The 21,016-nt window shown below is 34.4% G+C and overlaps 2 protein-coding genes across 2 annotated transcripts in view; both read right to left on the bottom strand.

The window, feature by feature from the left end:
* The window catches only part of LOC136029570 (HMG box-containing protein 1-like), a 53,842-nt gene extending 47,398 nt beyond the window's left edge, over positions 1-6,444 (bottom strand). The window contains exon 1 of the mRNA XM_065708060.1: positions 6,186-6,444. Coding sequence (XP_065564132.1) covers positions 6,186-6,412 — 227 coding nt within the window. The 5' untranslated portion in view covers positions 6,413-6,444. The remainder of the gene's footprint in view (positions 1-6,185) is intronic.
* A 4,764-nt stretch (positions 6,445-11,208) lies between these two features.
* Positions 11,209-19,383, bottom strand: LOC136029746 (uncharacterized protein DDB_G0271670-like). The gene is made up of 2 exons (XM_065708251.1): positions 18,546-19,383; positions 11,209-11,330 (listed from the first exon to the last, which is right to left on the bottom strand). Exons 1-2 carry the CDS (start codon positions 19,381-19,383, stop codon positions 11,209-11,211), a joined length of 960 nt encoding a protein of 319 aa, XP_065564323.1.
* Between the last annotated feature and the right edge of the window lie 1,633 nt (positions 19,384-21,016).

The raw sequence follows: 21,016 nt of genomic DNA, 5'->3' as shown, positions 1-21,016 counted from the left end.
GAAATTCAAGGATCCAGATCAGGGACTTCTCTTTAAGCTTGACAGCACATAATTTGAGTACAAGTTACTTATGACAAACTTTGTCAAAAGCTTTAGAAAAGTCAAGCAGAATCATGTGATCAGGCACCCTTGTATCAAGTAACTTAATGATATGGTCATATGATTCAAGGAGATTTGTATAAACAGATCAACCAGAACAAAAACCACTGTGTGAGCTGTGCAAAAGATTTTTTGCTTCAAGATGTCTAATAACTGCAGAATTGATTATTCTTTCATGAGCCTTAAGTTAACAGCTGCTGATGTCATGCTAATAAGTCAGTAATTTTCAGGAAGTTCCTTTCTACTTTTCTTAAATATTGAAATGATATGGGCTGTTTTCCAATCCAGAGGTAGTCTAGAAAGATTTCATGAAGACTTGAAGAGTAAGAAAAGAGGTTGACAAAAGACTTTTTCACCTTCATGGAGGAAATGAGGATGAATGCAGTTTGGACCAGCAGATTTATTCATTTTGAGGCATATAAAATCCTTTAGAAGTCTTGTGTCACTAATCAGAATACGTTCCATATTATGTGATATATCATGAATAGGAAGTAGGGGAAAAATAATGCTGGAATTGGAGGAAAAAACAGATGCAAATTGTTGGTTGAAAATTTCAACTTTCAGCTCGGGATAAGCAACTGGTTGACTATTGTGCAGGATATCAGAGATTGTGCTTGAGATTGTGCTGTGACATTTTTGAGAGGCATAATGCCGGAAAGATTTAGAATTATCCCTAACAATCTCAGCCAATAGTTCTTCAAACCTTATCTTTAACTGCTTGATATGGTTGGGTGTCCGGTTACAAAATTTTTTAAGAGTAGATAATTTCCTGAGGTTTTCTTTTCCTGTAAAGATTCAATATTCAATTTTTTCTATTAATTAGTTTACTTGTTTCAATAGTTAAAAAAGGTAGACTTTTGGCCTGCTTAGCCCACAAAATTCTTGTGCATGACTTGTCTGCATGGAAAATTTCAGTTTTCACATTAGACCTACTCTCAAAATATCATCAGTGATAAGCTGCTCCCAATGGACATTGGCAAGTCTTTTGGAGACTAGTTTGTAATTGACATATTTTTGTTGCTTGGAAGAGGGTTGTTCAGTAGGCAACACACAACTCTGAAATAATTACAACATGGGTACTATTACCAACAGGTGCGGTTATTGCAATCTTAATAAGAAGGTCAGGATTACTGAGAATAACCAGATCAAGAGTGTTGGAAACCTGACCTTCCCTGACAGGAGTTGGTTCTGAAACTGTTTGACAGAGGGAGTTATCAGAGAGGACAAACAAGAAAGGAGAATCTCTACTGCAAAAAAACAGATCCGTCAATCCATTGGATTTCAGGAAGGCTAAGGTCCCCCAGAAGGACAAGAACATAAATACAAAATTGGACATCACATGTGATAATGTAGCTGCTAAATCAGATTTAGAGTCCAAAACATAGGGAGCACAGGGGCTTCTATAAACAACATCCACTAAAATTTACGTTGTTTGGTTATATATTTTTTATCCAAACAGACTCAATTCCATTGGTAATAAGAGAATCAAAATGAATGAAGCTAACCTTTAATCTATCTCTTACATATAAGCACACTCCTCTGTGACAAAGAGAGGAACTCATGTTAGAAAAGAGATGGTAACCATTAATTTGGATCTCATCAGGTCATAAGGCTAACAAGGTTTTTTTTTTTTTGCTAAAATTTCTGTAATTGCTGCAACATCCACCTCTGCCATTAATATACAAAAGAAAAGTTCTGAAAGTTTATAAGGGAGGCAATAAACATTGAAACTTCATTCCTTGAGAGGTAGGAATCTGAGAGGATATGGGACTGGTATAAGCAAGAATAAAAGAATTAGGAATATTCTTAGATACTGTACTGTGAAATAACAAGGAAAAATAGTAGATGAGAAGCTATTGCAGAAGAGACAGTAGAAACAGAATCAAAAGAAAGGTCAGTATCAGACAAAAAAACATTATTATGAACACTAATACGTAGTTGAGCAACAAGATTAGATGGTGTAAGTCTGTATTCACTTAAACAATTTACAGGAGTAGAAGGAGGCAGAGTCATTGGTGGAATATTGGAGTGGCCTGGGGATTGGTCCAACTGATAAGATTTTCTTGTGCAATGGCACCCATACAAATTATTAAGTCATCCTCTCCATTAGCTCTTTGGCATTTAAACTCCTCAACTAGAACTTTGTGCTTTGTTTGATCTTCGTTAGTGCTGTCATCATAAAAACAGATAATCAAATTATTTTTTTTTAATCTACTTTATGGCTAATGAAAATTTCCCCTTACTGACATGGCAGTTTACTACCTCTCTTCACTCACAGAAGTTTATTTCTTGGGCCTTACAGCCTTGTAAATAATCCTTGCTTCACATGGGTAGAATATTAGCCTTCAGCCTCAGCACATAAACTTTCCACATAAGCCATGCTTAAATTGGTTGATACTATAACTTTTACCTTGAGCAAATGACACATAGCTTTGCCTATGCCTCTGTTAAATATAGTATATTCCAAATCAAAATTACACATGCAATTAAAAGAGTTGATATGCGAAATATTTCAAACCATTATTTTATGGGTCTGTTTGAAAGAAAAAATGCACTTTTAGCCATTTTCTGCCTCCCTTTGCTTGCTTTCTACACTATGGCTAGCAGCTAGAGCTTTGGCCTTCATTCTGCTAAGCTGGGACTTAAGCCTTCAGCTTTGAACATATGTACTTGTTTGCTTTAAGTCCTTGCTTTAACTGAGTAGTGCTTTGGGCTTAAGCACTATTTTTAGTTTTCAGTATAGTGCAAACAATATTCTGTACTTTAGAAGGGGGAGTGGGGCTTAAAGCAGAGACAGCTACCTTCTTGTATAAGGTAACTTATATTTTGATTCTAGCTTTAGTGTTTGTTGTGATTTCTAGTATCTCTTTCATGGCTTTAAATCTCAATTTATAGTCCTTTTTGCATATTTTAGGTTCTAAATTTTCTAGACGCCAACAATATATTTACATAAAAATACTGTTTTTTATAGCTTATTCATAATGTTCATTATTGGTTTGACAATCAACATTCAACAATAAAACATAACTGATCTTTTTGTTTTTAGTAAGTCCATGATAGTCATATTTTCATCACATAGTCCATCAATGGAATGCCAATTTTAATACCTATATGGCCTATATGCTCAATAGGCCATTGTTTTACAAAAAAAAAACAAAAAACAACAGATGTGTCAAATCTCAAAGCACTACCCAAGCTATATAACTGGTTTCTCAAAATAATTTTAGATTTTGAATAGGCTTTAGACTATGACAAAGAAAAACAACATAAACAAATAGTAGAAAACAATTTTTTGATATGACTGTATTTTTTACACTTGTTCAGGCTGTAGCAAGAATTGGTTTTATGGTGGCAGTGGTAAAATAACATAATCACAATTCAGATAGTTGGATGAGTGGGTTAGAGGTAGAGGAAAATACAATATCAACTGAAAAGGAATATTTAAAAAAATACAGATTTTATTACAAAACATGAAAGAGCTAAAATGGAAACTTAAACCTATTTCCTCATTCTTGTTTTGAAACTTCTGGCACATACTATATCAGTAAAGTCTTCACAGACGTCATTTTTACAGGTAAGGTTCTTCAGTCTAGTGCAAGCACTGAATTATTTATAAAGTTTGTAAATTAATAGAAGTTTAATTAATTAAAATTATATTGTTTTAGTGAATACTAGAGATTAAACTACTTGATGGGTACGCAATTCTTTTTCTATACTTTGTCTTTGGCTTGCTACAAAGTTTTATTTAATATTGAACTCACTAGCATTAAATACAATGAATTACTACAAATTGCCAAAGAATAGCTTCTATATTTAATAAGATGTTTGAAAAGTATTTGTTTTTAAATTAAGCAATTGGCCAGATATAGAGACTATTTTTATAATACACTACTATGTATACTAGTAGTATACTCTATTGTATACTAATTAATTGCTGGACAATGTGATCTGAGGTAATTTAATACATTCAAAAGCAAATTTTTTTGTTAAAATATTATTTTTAATTTTGGTGCTTTTATAAAACTGAAAACACTATTATTGGCTACTTTCTACAAAAACATTTAGCAGATATTTAACACTAGAGGATTCCTAAAATCTAGCCTATGTATTAATAAAACAAACAATAACATGCTATAAAGACTGCTGTGTATTATCTAAATATTTTAAATTATCTTGCTGAATTTTCCTTAATTGAAAACTTGTTATTAGCAAGCTACTGTAGGCCTTTTCTGGTGAACTATATTGTTGATCAATAATTATGACAACAGATTTGTTTATCAACAATAATTTTCATGACACAAATTGTTATTATTGTTGGAGATAAATGAAATTATCACAATCAATTGAATACTGTTTTGCCATTTTAAATTAAACTCATATTTACTCTTGTAATTTTTGTTGTTTGTAAACTTTGTCATATTCTGATCAAATTATGGATTTCTCCACAAAACACAACAAGATTTCTACACTATCCTTTGGAAGGAAAGTAATTGATGATTCAAATAAAAGAACTTTCTCATGTGTTATTTTAGGCATTCTCATTTATGATAAGCAATTTGTTTTAACTGCCACAAGAAAATGCCTTATTTCATGAGTATGACCTTATTCTTTTTTTTTAAATCAAATATTGATAAATAACTGTCATTAATTTGGGTTTTTACTAGTTGTTATTTGGTAATTTACTCAGGATATCTAATATGCAGCAATTAGAAATTAAATGTCAATATTAGTTACATAGATATGATGATTTTGAAATTTCTATTGTGTGCTTTATCATAGTACATTGTTCCTTGAATTTCGTTAGATTTTAAATCAAACTATGCCTGTTTTTATGTAAAGTTAAAGCCTTGTTCTACCAGAATTGTTTTGTACTAAAGCAGTTACAACCCTTCTAAGGAGAAATACTAGAAAGACTTGAAAACTACTTATAAATTTTCAAAATAACCCAAGTTATCTACTTATGTCATTCCTAAAAGCACTTTGGTAAATCTATAGTTTCATTCCAAGTGCTCTAAACTGGAAACTATGCTGTAAAGTGGCATAGTTTCTAGTTTAGAGCACTTAGAAATGCTAATTCTAGAAATGCATCCATTTCTGGTTGACCCTCCTCCTCCATGGGGTAAACTAAAAATGCATAAAAAGGGCTTGCTAACAGGTAACATTACCTATAGAGCAAAGCACTTTAGTCCATGAGCCCTGTGGGCAGTGGGGCAAGGTCTGTATTCTATATTTATTGAATAAACCTTGTTTGATGGTTTTTTGTTTTTTTTTTGGACTCTTATCACTCTTGGTTGAATAAATATAAAATACAGACCTCACCCCACTGCCCACAGGGCTCATGGACTAATATGCTTTGCTTTATATGTAATGTTACATGTAAGCAAGCCCACTTTATGCACTTTTAGTTTGACCCATGGAGAAGGAGGGTCAACCAGAAATGGATGTGCTTCTCTAATAATGACAAGAAAACAATATATGATCATCAGAATCTTTCTATATGCAGTAATATGCCCTTTATAGCACTTGGAACAAAAGTAAACATTTACCAGCACTTCAATTTACCCTATCCCTCCTAATATGCAAAAATAGCCTGAAGCCCAAAGTGTGTATCCTTTATGTATGTCTTCCTTGCATGATGCCAATGATGTTGTTCATATAAATGTAAATGAAATAAGTATTGTCAACAACATTAAGTGATTAGAAAAAAACCTTGGAGAATATCCTACACAGTTTAGGTTATCTACTTTTGCATTAGGGGAGTGGGGGAGGGTAAGATAAAGTGAAGTACTTTCACAAATAATATACATTTTTTAAAGGCTTTTAGCCCAGTAGAATTCATTGCTTTTTTCTCTGGTGAGAAGCACAGTGACTCCTTTTAGTTTTTAATCCAGGTGTTTTGAAACAAAATAATTTGTAATATCACTCATTTAGCCTTGAAATTACCTCAGCTATCTTCATTCAAGCTGAAATAAAGAAGTAGGCTAGGCCTAGCCCATGGAAGGCTAGAAACCTAGGCATATTTGCTTCAAAAAGAAAATATGCCTATGCATTTATTCCTTTGCCCAAAAAATTTTAAATAAAGAGACCTCTTTCGAATCGGCAAATGCTTTTCAGAGAGACTGGGACTATTGAGTGCATTGGCTGACTCCAGGATCAGACAACTGCAGGAAGTACTGCAAAAAGCATCGTCATGAAACAAGGTACAGTCACTGAGATTTAGTGGTGGTGGAATAGGTTTTTGTCTTCTTCCGAAGTCATTTTTCGATCTCAGCTCTTCACATTCAGATGAGTGGCTTGTTGTAATTTGATCCATCTGATGCTAATATAATCTAATGTCTTCGCATTTTAAATGGTTACGCTATTTTAATTCTAACACCCCATGTTGCCAACACACGCTTCGCGTAAAACTCGGATCGTCGGTGACGTACAGTTCTATCTAGGATAATTTTGTAAAAGATATTTTCATTTACTTTCTTTCTCTAATACTTCGTTTTTCCTTTTCTTTTAATACAGTACATTAGTCCTTACAGTACTTGGACATATTTTTGGCAGTAACATATATTAGTACGGAGACATTTTACTAAAAACAAATCGTTGTTTTTCGGCCATTTACGACCGCCCTGAAGTTGGTCCCAAATATCGATTTTAATGCAAATAAAGGGCTAAAATTGGAATTTAACCTTATATTCTCACAGATTATATCCAAAAGTAGTTTCTGGGACCGGTTTTTCCATTTAATAGTTTGTATACAAATCCCCCTTTTCCCTTTCATGAAGATCTTGATGGAGGGGAGGACTGCTTCTCTAGTCCTCCCCGAATATGCGCTTACCCCCTACAAACAATACAGGAAAATTATTTTTACATTGAGACTAATTAAGTGACTTTGGGGGTTTATGGTCTGGTTTAACATGTACTGGACATTTCATTGTTGAAACAATTTTTTTCTCCAAAATGCCTTTAAAAGATCTTTCTCTCGCCCTGTAAGGTCAAATTGGATATACCACCACAAATGGTACAGAAAAGACCATGTCTTTCACTATTTTTAGATCACCTCAAACATTTAAATAACGGCATCATTTAATTAAAACTAGAACTGGTTCTATAAACTTTGAGTTATATGAGGATCGAACTACTTTATACTACAAGAACTATATATCAAAAAATGACCAAAATTATGACATTAAATATAACTATCTGAATCAGAAGCCATGGTGGCACTCGTAGTTATAGATTTTCTTTACCCTTTTCCGGTATTTCACCGGTTGGGGTGTATCATCATGCTCATGGAGTATTTCTAGTCCTTGGTAACGAATTGTGTAGAACCAAAAACCGCATTGACGTAGTCAACCCAACCTTGTTTTTCAATTTTATTTTGTTAAATTCACATTTAAAAAGGTCCTCTCGGCACAAGAATAAGATTACGGTACGATAAGAATTTTCATAGTGAATTCACCCAAGAATAGGAAATTTTTGACTTGAGGACTATCAGATCGTTCTAGTTCTTTAAACTAGAAATAAACTGTTTCAGAACCTGCATATTTCTTGAGATCAGCACAAAATGGAAACCTTTTCCATTCTTTGGCAATGTTTTCCACATCAGTCTCCTTTGCCAAATTCGGAAACTGGACGAGTAGTGGGAAAATGCTTAAGTTGGATTGGTCAGGAGCCATAGTTATCTTGGGTTCCGGTCTTTCTAAGCTTATTGCTAACGAGTATTTTGAACTGAAAAACTTTTTCGTTATTTCGTTGCTCAGTTCTATCATGTATTCCGTACACAATGTTTTGAAGGTGGTTGCAGCTGATAGCGAAATTTTGTTGTTGATAAATATAACCACTAAACGACTGCCATAGTCTACTTCTTTCATATTTCGAAAGTGCTGTGGGTCCCTGAGCTGTACCAAAGGTGCTTTTGTCACATCCATGTAGCATGGCTTAATAAAATGGTTAATAATCGCTTTATACAGCTCACTAATTCGACAATATGTGCTAAACTTTCAAGCTGTGTCACTTTCAAGTTGTTTGGTTTGTTTTACCTTGGCTTGTCTTTCGTCACTATGAAATATATATCGCCGAACCTATGTTTTTTAACTAAAATCTGGTAGGCATTGATGACCTTATCCAAGTCAAAATCCCAAACCCAATCATCATTGCTATCATTTTCAGTTTTGATACGTGTCCCAGTGTCCCGGTCTGTAACATACGACAATAGACCAATTGTGTTGTAAACTTTGTTCACGATCCCATAAAGTGATAGCCGTCGACTCCATCCCAAAAAATGATAGGATATTGTAGGGCATCGCAGCATCGATGAGTTTAAGCAATTCTTGTCAACTGATTGTTTCCCCTATAAAGAATATGCACAATATGTGAATTTGAATATCCTCCGAATAAAACAACCGATGAAGGTCAGTAACAAATGGTAGGATATATGCAAGGAAAGCAAAATAAATTTTGAATGTAGGAGACAATAATTTTTCGAGTAAAGCTGTGGCGTTGGCCTGCTTGTTACCTTTTTTAAAGCTTTCACTCCGGAAAAACCAATCAAACAATCCCATTGTTCAAGACAACGCACAGTACCTGGAAGACGGGAAAGCCACATATTTGTGGCATGGTGCAGGATTCTATTTTTGTTAAGCTCCATAAACTTCTGTGTTTCGACAAACTCACCAGCCCTTTTTGGGCTTCTCCCAATATAATTGTAGAGGCCTTGAAAGAATTCTTTGATGTCTGAAAGTAGCTTATGACTTGCTGCACTGGTACAAAAATGGATAGAGTCGCATGTACACCCACACCGAAGAACAAATAGGTATGGTAAATCCAGCGAAAGCTTTGCTTGCACATCACCTTGTCCCCCCCCCCCCCCATCATCACAGATGCATTATCTGATGCAAAACCAATCTGGTTCTGCTTTGGTAGTCCAATCGCTTTAAACAGAAGTTTTGTTAACACTATAAATAGATATTTAGCAATGCACTGCTGAACTTCAACCAATTACAAGAATGAGTCCGTCACAAATTTCTTCCATTAACAACTCTTAGCTGGGTTCACTTCATTAACATGACGAATAACAATATCTAGGCTTTTTCAATTACTCAAATCAGTACATTCGTCAATAATTACCTAAAAACAATTGTTTCTCATTATGTTGCACAAGCCCATATAAGCTACTTCTCCAATTATTTTACTAATCACATGTATAGCTATTGTACAATGACACGAAAATGAAGGTTTTGTAATCATCAGTAACTGAAGGCGTTTCGTAACCTTCTAAACTGTTGCTACAGCTAGTAACAATAGTTGAGCTATCTGACTGAATTTCTTCTTCCCTTGCTACAGCAGTGCTCGCAGACTGGCTCAACTCTGAATATACAATAGTATTCCCAACAGCCAGATTGCTTCATCTATTTTTGTCTCGATCTAAAATTTCCAAGTCAGAATATTGTTCTCTAATATTGGTCAAAATAAGTGAGGATATATGAGATTCTTCTTCATTGGTTTTAGTACTGTTGATGGCTATGCTTTTTCTTTTTCTCACTGTTTCTGGAGTTCTGCTAACTAGATAACCGATAATATTCTGGGAGCTCGTTATTGGTCATTGGCTGCAAGAAATTTCAATTATAGGGCCTGTAGGAGTGGGAGACTGAGTCTTGTCTATATACAAAATTTTATTCTAAGGTGTCTGTCTTCCATTTGTGGATAGAGCATTTAGTAAATATTCTCCCAAGTCCCTATTTAAGGAAATATTATTATTAATCTTAAGTCTGATTTCAATTACTTCTCGAACTACTTGCTTTATGCCTAGGTCATTGCTAAAATTCGAGAAGCAATTGAAATCAGACTTCAGATTAATAAAATATTTCCTTAAATAGGGACTTGAGAGAATATTCACTAAATGCTCTATACACAAGTTTAATTAAAAATGCCCTCAAAAAATATTATAAGAAACCAATAGATATTAACACAGAACCTGTCACAAATAGACCTACGAAATCAGCGGCCAAAAAGCAAGGCTGGCATTAAAAACCGTGTTTTTAAACTATTCTCTTTCATTTCAATGATTTGCCTCGTCTCATCACATTTTATTTATGAGTCCTGGTTGAACTTCGCTGAGGTAAGGATGCTAGGACTGTTTTGAAAAACTTTTCATTTTAGTTTTATTGATTTTATCCTGTTTGTAAGTTGTTTGTTCTTATATATTTTTGTATTGCTGAGGACGGCCCTTGGACATAGGGCCGAAATATTTATTCTTATTTGTTTCCCACTGTCTCAAGAAATTCCCTACTGCTCTTCTTGTTTTTTTTTTTTGTGTTTTTGATGGAAAGGCAGTGTGATCTTCGTCACTATTTACAATAGTTGTTTTTGTCAAAAATGATGGGAACACAAAATAGTAAAGTAAATATCTTCTCCCTTCTTTTCAGTGGCTTGTGAACTTTCGTCATACTGTGGTGAATAGAATAGAATAGCATGCTGTTAAAATAGTCCGGGGTACTGTTCATTACATCCTTTTAGGCAGGTTAGTTTCTCTAGATATCTTATCCCAAGCCTTCTGAATTAAATAGGATCCATTATGCTTAGAATGACTTTTGTCATGTATTATCTGATGAAACTTGAAAGTTCAAATCAGCCTTTTCCAGAACGTGCAAGCGTTTTAACAATATGCGTTGGATTTTTTCAACCCATGTGTCTTACGAAGAAAACACAAGTATGAGCTTCAGGGTTGCCACTTATAGTGATTTATCACTATTTCCAGTGATTTTTCCATGTTGCCTAGTGATTTTCTTTTATCTATTGAATTATAATTACTTTTGTTCTAATACTAGTGATTTTTCTTAAACCTAGCGATTTTCCACGATACAGCGCGTAGATTCATGATTAAATCGAATAAATCATACTAAAAGCTAATTAATAAAATAAAACCTAAAATAGTGATTCACTACAGCTCCTAAAACGTTCCAGGTTAGTATTTATGCAAATATGCCACCTTTAACACACCATGTTTTTATTTTAGATATAAACCTTAGAGAATTATCATCAAGATAAAAGGCGAACCTAGTTAATTAAAAATTGCAAGAATGTTCTATAAATCCTATTTCACAACATCGGCTCAAATCAGTTTTGTGTCTTCATAGCTACGTTTTCTTCTCTATAATCTGTCAGTTCTATATTTGATTTTCTTATGTCAAAACCTTTGAAAGTGGAGTGAGTGATGGATATGAATACACTCTGGACGTCTGCAAATAGAAGAGAAACGTAGTAATTGAAAAATAAAAAGGTAAGTACACACTAAATATAATTCTCTCAATGAAACAAGAGATCATTGAAAAAGAAAATAGAACTTGACACTTTTTATAATAGGATTTGTACTCTAACTAGATAGATTAAATCGATTGTGGTTTGATCATTGATGTAAGGTGGGAGTAAGGAGGGGGTATATAGTTTGCTAATTATCTAATGGTTTTAATTTTTACTTCTAATATCTAATCAAAACTCTGATATTTCTCCAAATTCTCTAATTTGCAATTGAAATACCTACTAAGCGCAAATAATGTCCTATTCTTTAATTTTTTGGATTTATGTACTAATATATCAAACATTTTGTGGTAAAAAACTGTAAGAATGGAGCGACACGGCTCAATAGTAACCGCAATTCTAGAACGGAATTTTGATATCAATAGATATATCAAGGACTTATTATAATGTTTCCAAATATATAAGATTCATTAAGCTTCGTTTTACCCATAAAAGGCTAAAAACTGCGAAAATTTGCATGATTTTCGTTAGAGGGAGGAAACACCCAGACAATTCTGGGAATGTGACAATTCTTGTCAACTGATTGTTTCGCGTAAGAACTGATCACCGACCATAACGATTGCCACTTCGTTGATAGTTGCGTATCAGTAGGCATCAATTCGATTGCTTTTTTGAACAGAAGCACTAAATTATTATTTTATTGGAAAAGATGTTGCAACTGGGAAACGATACTCCTTTCAACGTCGTTTTTTTTATCATCGGTATCACTTTCAAGTTGTTTAGTTTGTTTTATTTGTTTTACCTTGGGTTGTCTTTCGTCACTACGAAATACATATCGCCGAACCTATGTTTTTTAACTAAAATCTCGTAGGCATTGATGACCTTATCCAAGTCAAAATCCCAAACCCAATCATCATTGCTAACATTTTTAGTTTTGATACGTGTCCCAGTGTCCCGGTCTGTAACATACGACAATAGATCAATTGTGTTGTAACTTTGTTCACGATCCCATAAAGTGATAGCCGTCGACTCCATCCCAAAAAATGATAGGATATTGTAGGGCATCGCAGCATCGATGAGTTTAAGCAATTCTTGTCAACTGATTGTTTCGCCTATAAAGAATATTATCTCGAGGTAAGAACTGATCACCGACCATAACGATTGCCACTTCGTTGATACTTGCGTATCAGTAGACTTCAATTCGATTGCTGTTTTGAACAGAAGTACTAAATCATTATTTTTGTGGAAAAGATGTTGCAACTGAGAAACGATAGTCCTTTCAACGTCTTTTTTTTATCATCGGTATCACTTTCAAGTTGTTTGGTTTCCATTACCTTGGCTTTTCTTTCGTCACTATGAAATACATATCGCCGAACCTTTGTTTTTTTTTTAACTAAAATCTGGTAGGGATTGATGACCTTATCCAAGTCAAAATCCCAAACCCAATCACCATCGCTATCATTTTCAGTTTTGATACGTTTTGACTCTCGCTGTCCAGGTTGATTTTCATCTAACTGTGTGGTTTTGCATTCTTTAGCCGTAAGCCTTTTGGCATAGACTCTTTGAGCAGCTTCCTCGGCTGTTTCTTCTGCCATTGTAGGTTCTTCTGTCATTTTAAGATATATATTAAAAATTTCTCTTTGAAAGGCCTTCTTATATACTTATAATGACGTCATGTACAAAGCCTTTGACGTAATAACAAACATGACGTCAATCGGCAAAAAACTTCATGACGGCATAATGCTCAATCCTTATAATGACGTCAGTCGACAAACATGACGTCAGTCGACACACAAACAACTTATTTATATATATATAGATTGTAGGGCATCGTGGCGTCGATGAGTTTCAGTAATTATTACCAACTGAGCGTTTCGCTTATGAAGAATAATATCTCGAGGTAAAAAGTGATCACCCACCATAGCAATTGCCACTTCGTCGATAGTTGGAGCATTGTATCTACGCATATGTTCGCCAGTAGGCGTTTTGTCAGCGGAAATAACAGTTTTTATGTGTATCAGTAGGCATCAAATCGATAGCTGTTTTGAACAGATGCACTAAATCATTATTTTCCTGGAAAAGAAGTTGCAATTCGGAAACGATAGTCCTTTCAGCGTCGGGATACATTTTGCAACGTGCATTCAATTCAGAATTGCTATCACTGATAAATTACAGTTGTAAAAATTTATGATTCTCACCTGAGAATGGTAGAAGGGACCCTGCTCTATGATAAATTTACCCTTTTACTCTGAAAGTAGGCATAAATTGATCTTGATTTTCGATTGGGGCACCAAACGACGTCATTTGGGAACATGAGTTATATTTTCTGATGTTTGATAAAAACGTTTAGATTCTGACGTAGTTCCAGTAAGCAAAGTCTTCAATGGCCCTGGTGATGCAGCCAGTTGAGGAAGTCTAACTTTTCCTGAGGCGCAACACATTCCCATTGTTTCACTATTAAATTTCAAGGCCTTGCAATAGGGACAAATTTTAGACATAGTCCCGATTTGAACACATCTACTCAAGCTATAATCATCGACTGGGCTGTACCTGAATGCCAGGCGATAATTTTCACGTTGCTCTTGTGATTCCTCGGCACGCTTTTTTTTGGCATTATCTCTTAAAGCCGCAAGCCTGTTTTCACGTTGCTCTTGTGATTCCTCGACACGCCTTCTTTTTTTACTTTCTCTTTCAGCAGCAAGTCTGGTTTCGCGTTGCTCTGGTAGTTCCTCGACACGCCTTCGTTGACGTAAATTGCACATTCCTAATCTGGCCCTTTCTCTTTGAACCGCAAGCCTGGTTAGGCTTTTTGGTAACATTCTATCTTTTTCAATGTTTTTCAATTCGTCAATGTTCATTCTAACATTGACAGTTGGAAAAATCTTTACGTGCCAAGCATGCTAAAGCTCAACAATTTATAATAAACCTCAAAATTTTGGGTATCTGTTTTAAGGTTTTCGAATTACTTTAATCTATTGTCAAAATATATTGAAATATTTGAGCAATTCCCAGCTTTTTACATTTTAAACAATTTAATAAAATTGAAAGAGCCTCAATTTTTTGAATACTTATTATTCAAAAGGTTTTTCATTTTTTATTCCTTTTATAGTTTTTTTTAGTTTTTTATTTTTCTTTCTTTTTCTTTAGTTTTTGTCTTTTTTATTTTATTATTCTTTTTTTATTTTTTTATTTTTTAGTTTTTTTAGTTTTTTTCTTTTTTAGTTTTTTCTTTTTAGTTTTTTATATTTTTTTATATTTTTTTTAGTTTTTTTCTTTTTAGGTTTTTCCTTTATTTGGTTTTTTCTTTTTTAATTTTTCTTTTTTAGTTTTCTTTCTTTTCTTTTAATTTTTTAGCTCCTTTTATTTTTATATATATGTTTTCTCTTCCTTTTTAATTTTTTCTTTTTTAGTTTTTTCTTTTTTTTAGTTTTTTAGCTTTTTCAGTTTTTTAGCTTTTTTTTCTTTTTATTTTTTTACCTTTTTTATTTTTTTATTTTTTTTTTAGGTTATTTCTTGTGCACAATGGCACACAAAAAATCGCTCAAGGCTCTGGATCAATGCTTGAAAGATTTGCGAGGGAAGTCGAAACCCTTTGGCAGTACATTAATATTGCTTGCGGGAGATTTCAGGCAAACATTACCTATAATACCTAGATCAACTCCTGCAGACGAAATGAATGCTTGCCTGAAAAATTCTAATTTATGGGCACACGTAAAAACATTAAAATTAACTACAAATATGCGTGTCCGATTGCAAAACGATGACTCTGGTCAAACATTTTCAGATAAATTGCTGGCAATGGGAAATGGAAAGCTCCCAGTAGACTCAATTTCAGGACGTATACAACTACCTGCTGATTTCTGTAATTTAGTGACGTCCAAAAATGAATTGATTGAAAAAGTATTTCCGAATATTCTAAAAAATTATAAAAATAATAAATGGCTAAGTGAAAGAGCGATTCTCGCACCCAAAAATATAGACGTCCACGAAATCAACAATATTGTTTTGACCAAGATTCGAGACCAGGCAGTCCTTTACAAGTCAGTCGACACAGTTTTGGAACCAAATGAAGCGGTTAATTATCCATCTGAATTTTTAAATTCCATAGATCTTTCAGGGTTTCCACCACACGTGCTACAACGAAAAATAGGCGTACCAATAACACTTTCAAGAAATATAAACCCACCAAAGCTTTGCAATGGCACTCGACTTGCCGTAAAAAAAACAATGGAAAACCTAATAGAGGCCACAATCTTGACAGGGCCTTTTGAGGGTGAGGCTGTTCTAATTCCTCGCATTACCATGATTCCAACGGATCTGCCTTTTCAATTTAAAAGATTGCAATTCCCAATTCGATTAGCATTTGCAATCACCATTAACAAAGCTCAAGGTCAATCATTAGAAAAATGTGGTATAGATCTTAATACTGATTGTTTTTCCAATGGACAATTGTACGTTGCATGTTCGAGGGTCGGTAAACCTGACAATCTATTTATATGCAGCGACAATTGGACAGCGAAGAATGTTGTATATTCGCAAGTTTTACGCAGTTAATTTGTATTTTGGAACCAAATGAAGCGGTTAATTATCCATCTGAATTTTTAAATTCCCTGGATCTTTCAGGGTTTCCACCACACGTGCTACGAATAAAAATAGGCGTCAGTTTTATCACAAACGTTTTACCAGTACCTCCTGGCGCATCCAAAAAGAAAATTTCTCCAACGTTGTTATCGACACAATGCATTATCGTATCATAAATGTCTTTTTGTTCCGACGTTAACTTGGAAATGTTATTTTGTACATACGACAATAGATCACTCGTAACAAAGGTTCGAACCTTAGTTGTTATAGAAGATTTGTGCGTACGCATGGCAAACAAACCTCTTCAGGATTTGGGAGTGCCTTCACCTAACCGTATCGCTGCTGTTTCGGCATGTGTAGAATTGGATCGTAAACAAAGTAAAAATACGAGTGATCTATTGTCTTATATACAAAATAACATTTTCAAGTTAACGTCGGAACAAAAAGACATTTATGATACGATAATGCATTGTGTCGATAACAACGTTGGAGAAATTTTCTTTTTGGATGCGCCAGGAGGTACTGGTAAAACGTTTGTGATAAAACTGATTCTGGCATCAATTCGATCAAAAAATGATATAGCGTTGGCAATTGCGTCGTCCGGAATAGCCGCAACATTGCTGCCTGGTGGAAGAACTGCTCATTCCGCTTTGGAATTGCCTCTGAATTTGCATTCTACTGAAACTCCCACGTGCAATATTTCCAAATCATCTGGGATGGGTAAAGTATTGCAGCAATTTAAACTTATTATTTGGGACGAGTGCACAATGGCAAACAAAAAATCACTCGAGGCTTTGGAGCAATCATTGCGAGATTTGCTTGGAAATTCAAAACCCTTTGGCAGCACATTAACATTGCTTGCGGGAGATTTCAGGCAAACATTGTCTATAATACCTAAATCAACAACCCCTGCGGACGAAATGAATACTTGCCTGAAAAATTCTAATTTATGGGAACACGTAAAGACATTAAAATTAACTACAAATATGCGTGTCCTATTGCTAAACGATGACTGGTGAAATATTTTCAGATCAATTGCTGGCAATTGGAAACAGAAAGCTCCCAGTAGACTCAATTTCAGGACGAATACAACTGCCTGCTGAATCCTGTAATTTAGTGACGTCCAAAAATGAATTGGTTGAAAAAGTTTTTCCGAATATTCTAACCAATTATAAAAATTATAAATGGCTCAATGAACGAGCGATTTTGGCAGCCAAGAATAAAGACATCCACGAAATCAACAATATTATTTTGACCAAGATTCTAAACCAGGAAGTAATTTACATGTCAGTCGACACAGTTCTGGAACCAAATGAAGCGGTTAATTATCCATCCAAATTTTTAAATTCCCTGGATCTCCCAGGGTTTCCACCACACGTGCTACAACTAAAACTTGGCGTACCATAAATACTGTTACGAAATATTAACCCACCAAAGCTTTGCAATGGCACGGGACTTGCCGTAAAAAAAACAATGGAAAACGTAATAGAGGCAGCAATCTTGACAGGGCCTTTTGAGGGTGAGGCTGTTCTTATTCCTCGCATTCCCATGATTCCAACGGATGTGCCTTTTCAATTTAAAAAATTGCAATTCCCAATGCGATTAGCATTTGCAATCACCATCAACAAAGCTCAAGAAGGGCAATCATTAGAAAACTGCGATATAAATCTTAGTACTGATTGTTTTTCCCATGGACAATTGTATGTTGCATGTTCGAGGGTCGGTAAACCTGACAATCTATTTATATGCACTGAAAATGGGACAGCGAAGAATGTTGTATATTCGCAAGTTTTATGTAGTTAATTTGTATTGTATATGTATATCTATCTATCTATCTATATAAAAATAAGTTGTATGTATGCATGTTTGTTTGTTTGTAAAAAGAGCGTTTGCATATGACGTCAGTATAAGTATATAAGGCTTTGTATATGCACAGACAATGGGACAGCCAAGAATGTTGTATATTCGCAAGTTTTACGTAGTTAAAAAAAAATATATATATATCTATCTATATTCACAGGTGGGACACAGGGACACAACTACAATGGCGCATAACTAATATGGCGCGTAACGACTTACGCGTGCGGGGGGGTTGGGGGGGGGCGAAGCCTTCCCACCAACTAGGTGTTTGGGTGGCGCGAAGCGCCACCCCAACAGCTAGTCTTCAATAATAACTAAAGTGTAGTTATAAATTTCTGATGTATAATCAAAAGTCATATCTGACGTCTCTAACCGTTTTCAAGGGAGTATATCCTCGGCCGTTTTCGATTTATATTTCTCCCATAACTCTGTAGGAGCTGAAGGAGAGCAAGTTGTTAGTATGATTCCAAACAATGCGCGAATTCGACTCGGAGTTGACGTTTTGCACGCGTCATTGATGCAGTTATCCCAGGGTTGGTCATTCTCCAATAAATTCAGAGCTTGGCATGCACTATGGTAAATGTCATGTATACTACCGTTTACAGTTCTCAAATACTCAAAGGACGTCGGACCGGCTAAATTCACCAAAAGCAGGTGGAGAAAGAAGCATTCATGTTGATTGGGGTGAATAGTGTAGAGCGGAACAAAATGGCTATCTCAAAATTTTGCTACTAACAACTACTAACAAAACCTACAAAAACTACTACCACTACTACTAACACTACTAACACTACTAACACTACTAACACTACTAACACTACTAACACTACTAACACTAGGATGAAAACTTGAAATGCTTCCTAACTTTTTGGAAATTTTAGCACTTTTCTTTTTCTTCTCTGGCTTTTTCTTACCTTCATTTTTAATACTTCCGTTTGAGTCTTTATTTAATTCATCTTTTTTAGCTTTTTCCTTTTTCTTCGTAGTAATATGACTACTAATATTAGAGGGAAAACTCAAAATACTTCCTGAACTTTTGGAAATGTTAGCACTATTATTTTTCTGCTCTGTCTTTTTCTTGCTTCCCTTTTCAATACTTCTTTCTGTGCCTTTAGAAACTTCAGCTTTTTTAACTCGCTTTTTGCTGTCAGTACTTTGACTTGGTAGACAATAGATAAAACTCGAAATACTTCCCGACCTCTTAGAACTCTTCACACTTTTCTTTTTCTGCTCTGTCTTTTTCGTACCTTCATTTTTAATACTTCCTTCTGCGCTTATGTTTACTTTAGCTTTTTTAATTTTTTGCTTTTTCTCTCTAGTACTAGCACTAGAACTAGAACTTGTATTAGAAGTACTAGAACTTGAAATGTTTCCTGACTTTTTAGAATTCTTAGCAAATATCCTTCCTTGTTGTTTGTTTCTTTGTTTCAATTCTCCTAGTTTCAATTCTAGGGATAAATTCCTTAGCCCCAAATTTGCCACATATTTTACCAATCGCAGGAACTCAATCTGGCGTTCAATCAACATTGAAGAGAAACATTCTCTTTCCGCTTCATTGGATATCCTTCTTTTACTTTGTTCTCTTGAGACCATAATATCTTTTTAATGTGAAAACTATTTACTATTGAATAACGTGACGAGTTAAAGTCACGTGTCAAGTAGCAAGAACCTAACTAAAAACAAAATTAATTTTAAATTTTCAGCTATTTTTCTAGTTGAAAGTTAAACATTAAAATAGTTGCTCAGACAACAGAAATACTTTTGCAGTTTGCACCATAACCTTAGTTTTGATTAAAAAATCAGATTTTTGTTGAACCCCTAAAAGAAATATAGCATTCTATAGAACTATATCTAAATGTTTCTAATAATGCTAAATATCCTATTTTATGCAAGATGATGTTTATAACATTTGCTAATACAGCGTTATAGAAAAAAAAACACAGTTTTTCGAAAAAAATTAATTCTGCTCTAAAATTATTTTTATTAAGTCTTTTGGTAAATCGATTTCCTTTCAAATGAGCCATTAATCAACTCTTTCTTATGTTCCAGCGACCTGCTAGCTGAGGAGAAATATTGAAAAAAAAGATGCCTTTTTTATAGACTATCGTAGTTCAAGTCCCTTTTTTTCAAGCCAACATATTTTCTTTGTTGTTCCAGCCAAGAGACTGTATGTCCCTTATTTATCTTACATAAAGGATCGACATAGTTCTTTAAAAATTGATCGATATAGCTCATTATAAATGAGCATTATATAAGTTTCACCAGTATTACCACTGTCTAAACAAGAACCACCTACCAGCTTTGATGGGAAACTTATCTGAACTGATTCCTATTAGCTCTTCAGTATACCACCAGGTTTTTTACAAGGTAAGTGCTAAAGATTCAACGAGACACCTTTATCCAGCCATGTGATCTATATTTGAAAACTATCATTGATAACACCCTCTGGGATATTATCAAATTGAGCTTAACTAGTTCTCTCTGATGACCTACCTTTGGTTACGAAGTTTGCCTTGAGAATCCCTGACTTTTTTCGTAATAACTCTTTCCTGATAAAAAGAGGTCATAACTTAAACGTATTCATGACTCAAGAGCAGGCATCTTGTTTGGTAGCTCATATATTTTTATGTTCTTATTCAGATTGAGGTTCAAAGTCATATCCACACAATGTGCATTTCCAAATTTAAATCATAGTTGCAATTGTGCATTTAAACTGGTAGAAAACATTGCTGTTTAACTTCTAATTACAAGATTTAATGGTCAGTCTACGAAAGTTACTCCCTCCAGATAAAATCTGATTACTTAAACGGTCTTGGTAACTGACTGACATCTTCACACTACCGTGACAATATGTGGTTGGCCCACCCTAGCAAGCAATTTTACAGGGGAGGGTTGTTATTAGTTAGAGAATATAAAAATAAGTTATATATCTGTTACACTATCTTATATATATCTATAAATATAAAAATAAGTTGTTCGTCTGTTGACTGACGTCATGTTTGTGTGTTGACTGACGTCATGTTTGTTGACTGACGTCAGTATAAAGATTGAGCTGTATGTCGTCATGAAGTTGTTTGTCGACTGACGTCATGTTTGTTATGACGAGACTTAGTATATGACGTCATTAAAAGTATATAAGAAGACCGTTTAAGGAGAAATTTTTAATTTTAAAATTACAGAAGAACCTACAATGGCGACAGCCGAGGAAGATGCTCAAAGAGTCTAT

The sequence above is a fragment of the Artemia franciscana genome, chromosome 7 (genome assembly GCF_032884065.1).
Source record: "Artemia franciscana chromosome 7, ASM3288406v1, whole genome shotgun sequence".
Taxonomy (NCBI): Eukaryota; Metazoa; Arthropoda; class Branchiopoda; order Anostraca; family Artemiidae; genus Artemia; species Artemia franciscana.
Note: the sequence above shows the minus strand (reverse complement) of the source record. Positions and strands in the feature narration are given on the sequence as shown.